This window comes from Microtus ochrogaster, chromosome 18, assembly GCF_000317375.1.
Source record: "Microtus ochrogaster isolate Prairie Vole_2 chromosome 18, MicOch1.0, whole genome shotgun sequence".
Lineage (NCBI taxonomy): Eukaryota > Metazoa > Chordata > Mammalia > Rodentia > Cricetidae > Microtus > Microtus ochrogaster.
This window is the reverse complement of record NC_022020.1, coordinates 45,012,975-45,026,217: the sequence shown is the minus strand read 5'-3', so window position 1 is coordinate 45,026,217 and position 13,243 is coordinate 45,012,975. Positions and strand designations below refer to the sequence as shown.

The 13,243-nt window shown below is 38.6% G+C and overlaps 1 protein-coding gene across 1 annotated transcript in view; it reads right to left on the bottom strand.

Annotated features, from left to right (window-relative positions):
• Adamts19 (ADAM metallopeptidase with thrombospondin type 1 motif 19) overlaps window positions 1-13,243 on the bottom strand; it is a 177,927-nt gene that overhangs the window by 136,605 nt on the left and 28,079 nt on the right. Inside the window, exon 3 of the mRNA XM_005356385.3 lies at window positions 786-951. Within this exon, the coding sequence (XP_005356442.1) occupies window positions 786-951 (166 nt within the window). The remainder of the gene's footprint in view (window positions 1-785; window positions 952-13,243) is intronic.

Here is a 13,243-nt window from a genome sequence, read left to right as displayed (position 1 = left end):
CTGTCTTAGGGGAAGACTGTGTTCTAATGTTGACGATGGCACCCCTTCGCCCCTCTTCCTGTTCTTGAAAATATCACAGATTTCTGTGTAAAGCTCATAGGAAAGCAAGCAAAAGAGCCATGTTACTATTCCAGGGAACTTGCAGAATGAACATGATGGGAATGCGATGGCTGGAATGTTTGTGAGCTTCTAAAAAGGGCCTGTATTCTGATGCAAAGAATGAATTAAATGTATATGGTTTTACTTCCCTTCTAGTTCTGATACTGATCTTCCAAGACGGCATTTAGACGAGTTTCAAGGAACACAGAGGATGCTTCTAATCACAGAGAAGCAAAATCGGTGCAGTTCTTCTGGAGGTGGACTACGTAAGGCTCTGAGCACATGCTATTCGTTCAAGAAGTCTGGGACTCTGTCAGTTATCCATACTCCATTGCGGTGTAAAGCAGTCTGTAAGACAGACTTCCCAGAGTGACTGCGCATGGCAGAGCATGGCAGAGCAGAGGTCATATGCTGATCTTTGAAGAGTGGTTGAATTTCCGTCTTTTGCTATTCAAGTACAGTACCTCACAAACAATAAATATAAACACAAATAATACACCTACCATGGACATATCCAATTGCCATTAAGCAAACGAGATTCCATTTTAATAACAAATAAATCAAGAGATGGAGGGTATGGAGGATGAGTGCACACTGGGAGAAGGGGAAGTAGAGAGGTGGAGACAGAATGCTTCAAAACTCCTTTTCTGGGACACATTGGCGTAAATCTTTTCAGGATGCGTTACCTGAAATGACACCGCAGGGATGGTTGTGAAGAGCTGGCTTCTCTCTGACTTTTCCTTCTGTGGACCTTTTTTGCCTGTATAAACGGTGTGGGTGACCTAGGATGGCCATTGTATCATTGAATGGCTCAATGAATATGAAGTCCTCGTTGAGTTGTATAAAGCCCATCTGGAACACATAACATGAAAAGATATGTAAGAAATACCATCTAGAAATTACGTTTCAGATTCCACACCCACGTGCTGTTTTCTCTAACAAATGTGCACACAAACTCCCTGCAAAGCCAGCTTTGCAACCTTCTCATAGTATGACTTCATCTTGATGCACTTACTGCACTAGCAGAAACTCCATTTCGTTAGGCTGAGCCTGTGTGGGTGGGAGGCAAGACGCCAGCAACAGATGCACAGTAAAAATTCTGGAATGTTAAAGGCTGACTTTTGGGAGACCCATGGGGTCACTAACATGAACAACATGTCCAGCAATAGCGAAGCAGTTTTTAATTGCAGGCACCACACAGTCCAACTTCTTGACAACCTCTATTTAGTGAAATAATTCATATAAAATATCATTGCACATGATGAGGTAGAGCACTGAAATGAATATAGAAAATGGCTTAAACTTTCCACTAAACACGTTAGAAACTTTTTATTATTTTATCACTTCAGGTCATAGAATTTTAACAGATAATTTTAAACTTATCTAATTGGGCATGTAAATTCAGAAACTGCAAACCAAGGCTAGGGCCAATAAAAATAACCAGTTTGCATTTTTGTTATGTGTTGAGGGTAAGCCTAGGCACTTGCGTCTTTCCTTCCTGAACTATATATAAACTGCATCATAACTAGGAAAATACTCCACAAAGAACCGTCAGAAGTTGTTCTTCTTAACGTTTATAATTTAAGTATATAACCCAATCTATAAATAATATATAATTTACCATGTTAACACCTTAGCAGGCATTTTTATAGAAATACTTTCCTGAAGTATGAACTATTCAGCAACAGTTCTATTTACATAATGTTGCTAATTTGGCTTCATATTAACCACATGAAGTGTATGACTTATTTTAATTCAGTGTTCATATATAAGCAGCATAATAATTCTTTCAGAAAGTGTAAACTTACAAAACTGAAGATTAAGAACTGAAATTATTCTGAAAAAAATACATTTTCCTTAGATGAGCGTAGGAGTTTTTTTTTTTAAAGAAAATACCGCATGCATTGTTTTAAAAGAGACATGGATTTATTTCTTCATTCCTAGTAGATAGAAAGATACAAAATAATACACAAATAGGTATTGCCTAATTCAGTAACCAAAAATATATAACTATGTTTTCTATTTATGCAGCTAATAACTTCAAATGTAAATTTTACCTCATTATTAGAGGGCATTAAATGTCCTGTCAAGAAATATGAAGGGATAAGTACATGCTACTTCATTTTATTCTTTATCAAATTCTCACTGTGAGATGCTCTAGAGCAAATAGAAATTTCTTAACCAATTTAATTTTTTGAGCTATTCATACCTGTAATAAGATTCTGAAGAATTATGGCCCAATCCAACACCCCTTCTGCATCCTATTTCCTCGACCTTTCTTCCAATTTTGCAACCCCAATTACATCAGGAATAAAATTTTAACCTAAAGAACCTTTAGAATAATATGTGAATAATATAGATGTATGTACGTCTATGATTCTCTTGAATTTTAAAGTAGTCACAATGACTCTTAAATGTTTTGCCTTAGCTGTAGTTTGATGATAAATAGAATGATAAATTAAAATATACAAAGTAATAGGTACTAAAGACATAGGTCATCGATACATAAAGAGACTGGGTGGTGTTGAATTAGAAACTGATCCATACTATGGATCCTTGTGTCATAGATTAGTAGATCATCCTTATTAACTCATCCCTTACCATGACTCATCCCTTATCATGACTGGTGAAAGAATCATGACGTGACATCTCATGCAAACACACCAAGCTAACTCAAATTCTGAATTCATAATCTGAGGCACACTCAACAGGTTCTAAACTGCTGAATTCATGTAAGTGTTCCTGACTATGTTATGCAGTGTCATATCCTGTAAAGTTTGTTGCTCCATAGAAAAGATCTGGAATTTGATTTTGGAGTAGTGTAACTTCTTATTAGCAGTGGGGCTGTAAGAACATTATTGTGAATCCACAGGAAAATGACAGCGGGGTGTTTGAAAACACACTTAATATTCTTATCCCGGGGTCTGCTACTAGACACTCTATACCTGTTCCCTGATACATTTACTCCAATAATTATGACAAATGTGTTGAATATACACAAACATTGCATTTCATGTTCCTCTATTAACACACTAAGTATAACTTGAAATGTCTATTTTGCTGTTACAAGTTCTTTGACTAAGAATTAGAAACCATAATATAGGTGATCTGGTGTAACTAGAATTTTATCTACAGGAATTTTTTTAAGAAGCCAAGATTGCCAGTTTTAAAAGGAAAACATGTTAGAATAATTATAAAGGGTGACTCATTCGTGCAATGCTTAGCTACAGTCTGACGCCGTGTGCCAGCCCTAGCTCCCTCTGAGGCACATTTAGCACCAAGTATCAATCTGTAGACTTTCCATCAGAGACCGTGAACCTCTACCATGACACCATGGCACACAAGGATTGCAGCCTTGGTCTGTAACATTGAAGATACTATCATGGATGATTCTGTGTTTTCACAGAAAAGTCGCTTTTTTTTTCCTATTAGCAAAATAGATTGTTTTATCTCCACTGCGGTTTTACAAGCTGTGAAAAACTATAACCCCCTTTTAACCTCTCTGCACAAACAGCCCAGTGTTCAACAGAATTGCTTTAGCGTCAACTTAGAAGGAAACCAAAGCTCATGGGAAATCACAGCACAGTGTGGCACTGCATGGCCATCACTTCTGCACTTTCCAGAGTTATTCTGAAATTTCGCATGATAGCATCAGAGAATAAACTTAAGTTTTACAGTCGTTTCTTTCTCTACCTGTTGTAATGGGCATTTGTCATTAATTATTTTATTTCACAATTTAATAAAAATTTCAGGGGACTGAGGCCATTACTCAGCAAAGTACTTGCTTCATAAGCACAGTAACTGGGTTTGAACCCCAGAACCCCTGTATAAACTGCAGACTGATGATGTTTATTTGAGGAGATGGAGATAAGCAGATCCTTGGGGCTCACTGGCTAGCCAGTCCTGCCTAAATGGCCAGTTGCAGACCATTGAGAAACCCTATCTCAAAAAAAAATTTTTTTTTTAGATGGGACTAGGCAGATGACTTAGGGATAAAATTTTTGGTCTTCAAGCACAGAGAACCTGAGGTTGAATTACCCAGCATCTATCTAAAAGGTCAGGGTTGTAGCACTTTCCTGGAGAACGCTAGCTAAGAATTTAGCATTAGGAAGGAGGTGACAGGTGTATCTTTGGAGTTGGCTTGCCAGTTAGTTCTGTGGCATATAAGAGTCCCACGGTAAGACCTATGTCAGAAAATAAGGGAGAGAGCAATCGGTGAAGGTATCTGATGCTGAATTCTGGCCTATACACACCTTCTTTCCAACACACACACTCTCTCTCTCTCTCTCACACACACACATACACGCATGCATGCATGCATATGCACATTCATGCACATACTTCCACCTACACCCATGTGTACACGAAGTGAATGGCTTTGAGTTTATCTTCTGGCCTCTACACACTTATACACATATATACACAACATCTCTACATGTAGGCACCATTAATAAGAATTTTCACAAAGAATTTCCCTATTTTTCTATTTAGCATTGCTTATGTGAAAAATAGGCTGATACTTCTTGTTTGCTGGCTCTGCTGCATCTTCCTCTAAGTTCAGGTGCTTTGTAAGCGACCGCAAATGTTGCTCTCCTTTTAGGTACACTAATACTGCCACGGACCTGTTCTAATTACATCCAGAACACCGATTTGGTTCATTGATGTTTTAACATGGCTGCTTCAGTGAATCAAGATTGTTTCATTTATTCAAATTGATTTGAGGCTACTTAAGAGATGAACAGCTTAGGTAGGCATAACTGACGACTTACAGGGCTCAGAAGTAGTAGGACACTCCTGCTTCTTCTTCCTGGGGTGATTTTTATTTCAGGGATTATTTTACTCTTAACCTAGAAAAACATTACTTTCGGGCTGGAGAGATGGCTCAGAGGTTAAGAGCACTGCCTGCTCTTCTAAAGTTCCTGAGTTCAATTCCCAGCAACCACAACCATCTGTAATGAGATCTAGTGCCCTCTTCTGGCCTGCAGGCATACATGCAGACAAAATACTGAGAACACTGTATACATAATCAATCGATCAATCAGTCAATCTAAAAAAAGAAAGAAAGAAAGAAAGAAAGAAAGAAAGAAAGAAAGAAAGAAAGAAAGACGTTACTCTCGTTCCATCAAGCCATCGCCCATTCTTCCGTGGTTCCTTCTCAGGCTTTCCTTGATTTTTATGTAAAGTTTCAGTGAGTTTGTTGAACTTGTGTCTCGATGGAGAATATGGTTTGACTGTTCATTAAGTACTAAATATTATGGCTATGTGACAGTGCAGTAATAAAATATGATCTAGCAATTCCACTCATGAATATCAGGGAAACGAAATGAGTTAGAGCAGTGGTTCTCAATCTTCCTAATGCCGCGACCCTTTAATGCAGTTTCTCATGTTGCAGTGACCACCAAACCATAAAATTATCATTGCTACCTCATTAAAAAAAAACAACTTTGCTACTGTTGCAAACCATACTATGAATATCTGATATGCAGACTACCTCATATACAACCCCTATTGAAGGGCTGTTTGACCTCTCCAAAAGGGTTGTCACCCATAGATTGAGAATAACTAATTTAGAGACGTATTTGCACTCCCATGTAGCACTGTTTACACTTGTCAGTCTTAGTGTCCATCAGTGGCAAGACGAAAAAAGAAAAACTGATGTGTACAGAGCAGAAGACCAGTCAACCTAAGGAAGAAGAAAATTCAATTTGAGACAAAATAGATGAACCAGGAGGGGAGGAGCAGGAAGCTGTGTTAAGTAAAAGACTAGGATGGAATACAAATATTAAAAAACATTAAACTAATTAGCTTGAGTTAACCCTACTTAATATATGCACACATATAAACAGGAAACTAAGAACATAAATACATAGTTATTATCAACAAGAATAATTTTAAATTTTAGCATTAAAAGGATTTGGATGATAAGATAAAGTCATAAAGATTTCAGGATATAAAATGCCTTGAGTGGAGGATTTGGATACTATGATATGAGCTGTTGCTCTTGAGGTGAAGCATAGGGGTGGTGGTGAAAAAGATATAGATTCCAGGCAACAATCTAAAAAAGATGCCTGAACGAGACAGAAATGGAAAAATGTATACAAACAATAATATGAACCTATTAAATTGGGAGTGGTGGAATACAAGAACAATATTTTAGGGAGCAAAACAGTGCCTACTGTTTTGTGTGTCTTGGACAAACCAGTCTACTGATCGAAGATAATGCATACTATAAAAAAAGAGAGATACTAAACACAAGTGTAAAGGATTTGGCATCGGTATGTGGTTGTAAAAATGTCTTAGACAAATAGCTGATGTCATCTGCATTTGTATTATTTGACTTTATTTTCTATAGCATTTTTGCTGCTGACGTAGCATATTATCTCCTGTGAGTAAAGCAATGTATCTTAAAATGCGAGCATAAAACAGGGCTAAAGAATTAGTTTCAAATTTGCTTTGTGTTTTCATCAAATAACATAGTATTTTGCTATAATCAAAATCGGAAGAGACCTTTCATGCAATTGTATATTCCTTGTAAATATACAAACTTGTACAGAAATTCATTTCTGACACATACATAGCTGTGTTTTTTCTTATCATAAGAAAATGACCTTTCTGACTTGATCATTTCAGTGTCTCCCTTATATACTCAGAGAATAAACACAAGGGTGTTGATGCAGATGCCCATGGTAAGGCTATGGGAAGCTTTTGCATATGAGAAACTATTGCCTGTCTCTCTCGTTTCATTTTCACTACTGAAATCTAATGTGAACATAATGAACAAATGTTCTGTGTGAACAAACATTATATTGAAATATTTTAGGATAACAATTAATGCATTGTTACATCTTAATGTATCACAGATGTCAGGTTCTTCCAAGAATACCCCTGCCTTTGTGTAGAGCATTTACTTTCTCAAAATCAAAAAGACCTTAACATCTAGAGTATTGATTGCCTTCCTTGGTGTTTCAGTCTAAATAAACTGAGAACTTCCGAGGCCAAGGGCTTCGGGATAGTTGTAGCCTCATGCCTTCAATTAGGAAGCCTGTTCAATCATCTCTACTCAAGAGACATCTGCTCTTAACCCAATGCATTGCTCTCTTCTGGAATAAAAGAGAACATATCAATTCTCTGTTCTGAAGAGCATGTATTCACTGTGCCTATGACTTCATCCAGGGAAAATCCAAATTTCATTTCTTCCACGAGGCTTTTCCAGTGTTGCCTTCCTTATATGTCCAAGTAATATCTTGAGGAAACTTTTGAAGCAACCAGACTATAAACGTCATGCTATTTTCCTTCACAGCCAAAAGAATTTCAAAGAGAATCGTAAAAGGATAATAATAGAAAGACACTTAGAAATCAGTTGGGAATACCAAAGCTTTAAAATCAAGAAAACGGGATGCTGGAAATGTTGCATGGCTTGCTTAAAATTCATACACTGAGGAACAACATCAAAAGTTCCAAATTTCCAAGATTTTTTTTTTTAAAACATCATTCTAGATTTGCTCTCTGAGAAATGCTTATGGTACTGGCCATTCCATCTTCACTCAAACTCCCAATGGCAACACCACCTCCATAAATTGTTGGCCCAAGGATCGTTACAGGGATGGCCAGATTTTTCCAATATTCCTAACTGTTCACTGCCACACTTCTTGTTGTCTCAGCATGTTTTAATTTTTGTACGTACTTCATACATGAATACCCTATATCATTCACTCCCTTCACCCCCTCCCAATTCCTCACATTGCTCCATGCTTCCCTACACAACTCCTGATCTCCTCCTTAATTATTACTGTTACACGTCCATCTATATCTATATAAATATGTGTGTATACAACCTCCTGAATTTGTTCAGCAATACACAAATGTACCTGTGTCCAGGACAGATCACGTGGGCTCAGATAACCTACACAGCCCTGAAGGAAAGTGATTGACCCTTTTCCACAGCCATTGGCTCTTTATCTAGGAATGGCAAGCTTCTCTTTGCAACAGATGGAGCTAAGGACAGAGATAACTGGTCAAAATTCAAAGGTATTCGTGTGCACAAGCCCCAAATGAACCATCTGCAAAACAACCCCCACACCTAAGACTCAGGCAAATTAACAGAAGGGAGAAGAGATGTTAAGAGCCAAAGACTTAGGATGCATGCTGCTAGACAGTGTCTCCTAAGCAATGAAGAGAAAATACACACGTGAAACTTCAACCATATGGATGCCTGAACAAAATCAGCACAATGATAACAACGCCAGTCAATGAACCAAGTATGTCCTAAACACGTCTTCCTCGTTCCAATCTTCCTAATATTACCAGTACATGTTTTCTGCCTTTATAACTCTCTGCTTAGGTAACCCCTTGTAGAGAGACCATTTTAGAACTCCACCCCAATAATCTTGTCTCCTTTGAAATCGACTTTCTTTGTCTTTCATTTCTATGATCTCACTTTGGGAATCATCATTCTCTCTGAACTGAACCTTTCTCCTAGTGCACATTTCTTCTCGAGGTCCCATCTACTTTCTACTCGTCCTAATCACTTCCTGTTGCTGTGCTAGAATACCAACCACAACCATGCAAGGGGAGAAAGGGGTTTGTTTGGCTTACATGTCTGGACCACAGTGCAACAGTCTAACACTGAGGGAAGGAACTCAACCAGGGCAGGAATCTGGAGACAAGAACTGAAGTGGAGACCATGGAGGAACACTGCTTATTGCATTGCTCAGCCTGCTTTCTTCTACGACCCATGACCAATTGCCAAAGGTAGTACCACCCGCAGTGGACTGGGCTGCTCCACAACAATCATTAATAAAGAAAATACCCCACAAACATGACCTAAGGCCAATGAGATGGAGATAATTTCTCAATTAAAGTGTCCTCTTCTCAAATGACCTAATTTGTGTCCTTGACAAAATATCTAACCATCACCTGCACGCTCAAGCTACATATTAATTACTTATATTTTTAAAAAACTTTTTAAACATTCACATGCAAACAAAAAATACAATTCTTATGTGGCAAGTACTTTATATGTATTACTTCACTTAATCTGCACATTGATCTTGGAACACACTCGCTAATTCACTAGTTTTATAGTTGCAAAAAGTGGGTTTCCAAAAGATTTATTGCGTCCTAAGATTACAAACCAGCACGTGGTGATGACAGGATTCAAACCAAAGAAGCCTGGCTCCAAATGCACATTGCCTTTGGGAAACTGCAGAAAGCAAAGCTTGCCATGTGATTGCTATTTCAAATAATCCTCATCTTTAAAAAATTCTGCACTAAGGAACTGGATGTCAAGCACAGCACCTCACAGATGGTAGACATCCAAACTTTGATATCAACAGCAAGGCCAGGCCTTATCCCTCACAATGAGAGGAGAAAAACATTGCACAGAGGGTTCTGACCTTTATCTTGAATGGTTTCGTGTGGCTGGACTCCTTAGCTGACTGTCCAAGTCAACTGAGGGCTTCATCCACAAGCTCTGACAGTTGTAGGTGCCCCATAATTTTCCCATGGAAGATTTTGAGAATGCTTTAAGCTTTTAGTTTGTCTTTGAGTCTCTCTTCTGTGTTTTTTAAGTCTTCTGAACATAACAATTAAAATTTTTAATAACTGAACATTGTATACAGTTAAAGAAAGAAGAAAATCATCATCCCCAAATCCAAAATAAAGATATTATAAATGAATAGAAGTACAGATTTATTTCTAGTCAATTAACATACATATGCACACATACATACATACTTTTCGATGTACATGCAAATGTATCATGGAATATTATATATGTGTAGACAAACTTACACGTTTGGATCTTTTATTCTATATTCATTTTCACATTTAATAACTTATTTCTTAATAGCAATAAACAATTATTATGTGTGTTTTTAAAATGAAATATAATTGTCTTCCTGATGTGTGTTAATTTTATTAGCCACTCTATTCACTCAAATACCCCTTGTTTACTGAGAAATAAAAACTTCTTAGTACCAGCTTTTGCAAGCAGAGGTCAGGCTTCAGTCCACTGTGAAGAAGGCTTCAAGGGCTCAATACCAGAAACCCTTTTTCATTGTCAGGAAAGAAGATGCCTCTTATCTGAAGAAAAAGTATACCTTGCTTAATAATTGTCTGATTTCTGTACTATTGCCTATTCCTTGATTTCTGTCTATGTTTTACTCCATGAGTAGAAAACAAACTGGAATATAGCCTAAGAGTTTCCTGGACAGACACCTAATTGCCAAAGCTGGAGAAAAAAAGAGAGATGATTGCATAGGATGAAGCCCGCTTAGTACAAGCCTTGGGAAATAAGTAGTTTCTGTGAAGGAGGCTTTTCCATACCCACAATTGGCCTGTGAAAGTGTGTCTGCTTTAATCACCTGGCAAACAATACCCACAATACTGTTAGTCAACAAAGAATGTTTTCTTCGTTATGAACATCCTTCCAGCTCCCATAGTTGACGAATCAGAGGAAGCCCAGGTCCAGGTAGAAACATCTAAGCTTGGAAATGTCAAGGACTCTGACTTAGCTCCAGTTTACATGGGTGCTGTTCAGTCTAAGAAAGGCTTATTGTGGAGAGCACACAACAGGCAAATTCTCATTGACATGAGTTGGAAGTTGTGATGATTGGGGAATGAATATTTTAATTATCAAATGAATGTTTTGGATTAAATTCACAGGAGAGCTTCCTACACCAAAAACACATACCAGAACAAGGAAAGCAGGAAGGGGTTTGTGTGTTGCTAAGATGTCTTGAGTCCAAACAGAACAATGTGAAGTTATATCTGTCTAACAAGAATGCAGGTGGTTCTAAGGTCTATGCAAGGGTTAAAACCTGCCGCGGGGATGGTCCCGTGGGTGAGATAACTTCTGAGAAGGGACAGCTGTTCCCAGGTTTGTGGGCAGGGGCAGGGGGCTTTCACAGTCTGAACATGGACACAGATGAGAAGTGGCAACTGTAAGGACATACAACGTCAGTCCAGCTGAAAGAGTGACACAAAGGGGAAGACGTCAGAATGAAGCCAGGAGGGGGACATCCAGGGGCTGACTCGCTTATGTGGTTAGCATTTAGGAACAAGCCTCTTTGGTTTCTGTCTTTTCTATCTTCTCTTGGCCAGAGTTCCCGATTTCACTGCAGGGCGCCTCATGCTGGCTTCTTGTGTTGTGCTCTTTCAACACAGTCGTATTTTATTTACATGATACTTACACAAGAACAGCTTCCTCATCTAGCGGAGAAACACATGCTCTCTGTCCGTTTTCCTGTAAACCATTATGCTCTCCCGATGATCCCCCCAACACGCAACAGAGATAGGAATTTAAGAACTGACTGAAACTCTTTTCTTGGGGCCATGGAGAAGGCTCAGCAAAGTGCTTACATGAGCCCAGTCTCTACATCCAAAGTGAAAAAGTAGGCATGGTGGCAAGCACGTACTTAGGATCCCCATGCTGGGGCGGAGGATGGGATGAAGAGGGACAGGTAAATCCTTGGGGATACCTAGTTGGAAAAACTAAACTATCTGTTGACGTCTAGTACAAGTGAGAGACACTGTTGCAAAAATAAACTGGATGGATAATACCTGGAAAATGATACCCAAGGCTGTACTCTGGCCTCCATATGCATAAGCACACATATGTACAACCATCCATATAGACACACACACACACACATACACAGGCACACAAACATACACACAGGCACACAAACACACAGACACACAGATAGATACATGAGTCTCATGACAAAATGTATTGAAGAAACAAATGGATGTGACAGGGTCTGTGCCTATGGGAGAAAATGAACTTCTTGTCCTAAAGTGCTGTCCCAAATGTCAGATGGCTTCATGACTGGGATTAGCTATCCCATTTACTATTTGTTTGTATTAGGTGACAAGACTGATCGTCATATACTTGTGTTCATTCATTCTATTGTAATCTCATTGCTTATAGTTATATTAGTAAATCATCTGGGTTGTCTCTGGAATCTTTAATTTAGAGACAATGCATATTAATAGTGATCAATTCTTCCAGTTATATAAACTTGAATTTATAGTTATAGTTAGTTTGTAACCAGTCAACCAAAACGCACTCTGTTCCATTTTGTCCCCCTGTCATCTTCCTGCAACTGTGTAGCCCTCCTCATGAGTGTTCTTATTGGAGAGCTGGCATTCAACAAGCTGTGTATGTGGCATAAGGGTCTGAAGGGAAATAGATGTCCAAAGAAAGTGGCACTAATGGGAGGTGTTGAGTAGATGTGGTCTTGTTGGCAGAAATGTGTCACTGTGGAGGTGGGCTTTAAGGTCTCATATATGCTTCCTGTTGCCTAGAAGATGTAGGCCTCTCGGCTACTTCTCCAGTACCGTGTCTGCCTGCACACCAGCGTGTCCCATCATGATAATAACGGGTTGAACCTCTGAACTGCAAGCAAGTCACTACAATTACATGTTTTCCTTTGTAAGAGTTGCTGTGGAAGGTGGAGGGAGTGGGAACTGGGATTGGTATGTAAAATAAGAAACGTTTATTTAAAAAGAAGGAGGAGAGAGAGAGAGAGAGAGAGAGAGAGAGAGAGAGAGAGAGAGAGAGAGAGAGTTGTCGTGATCTCTTCACAGCAAAAGAAACCCCAACTAAGACAGGATTCAATGATGAAAACACATCAATTCCTATCTTCATGAATCTAGGATACTAATATAATGGCATAGACCCCAACCAACCCCCCCAAAAATCATGGATTTGGATGAATACCCTTCAAAAATTACAAATTGTAGAAAGAATCATTATGGAAACAAGCAAGGTAATGACGGCCTAGAGAGGGTGACCCAATAAAGCCTTCCTAAGGAAACAGCATTTCAGATAAGACCTATGGTGAGAATATATGAAGAAGAGAGTACACGTGGGGAAGAGACAGTTCCTTAGCAGACGCTTGTGGGTCATACAGAAAGGTCATGTAGGATGCTAGATGACACCAAAGGAAGTCAGTGCGCACATTTCACACTCACAATAGCAAACACTTTAAAATTATAACAGTATGTTTGCCCCTGTCGCCTACAAGTCAGGTAAGAACATGTTTGAACTTGAGGAACAATAAGTAATCTGTGTGTATTAAATAAATGATGCATGCTCTAACTTTATAGACGTGAGGATTGGAAGAATGGAAATCGCTCC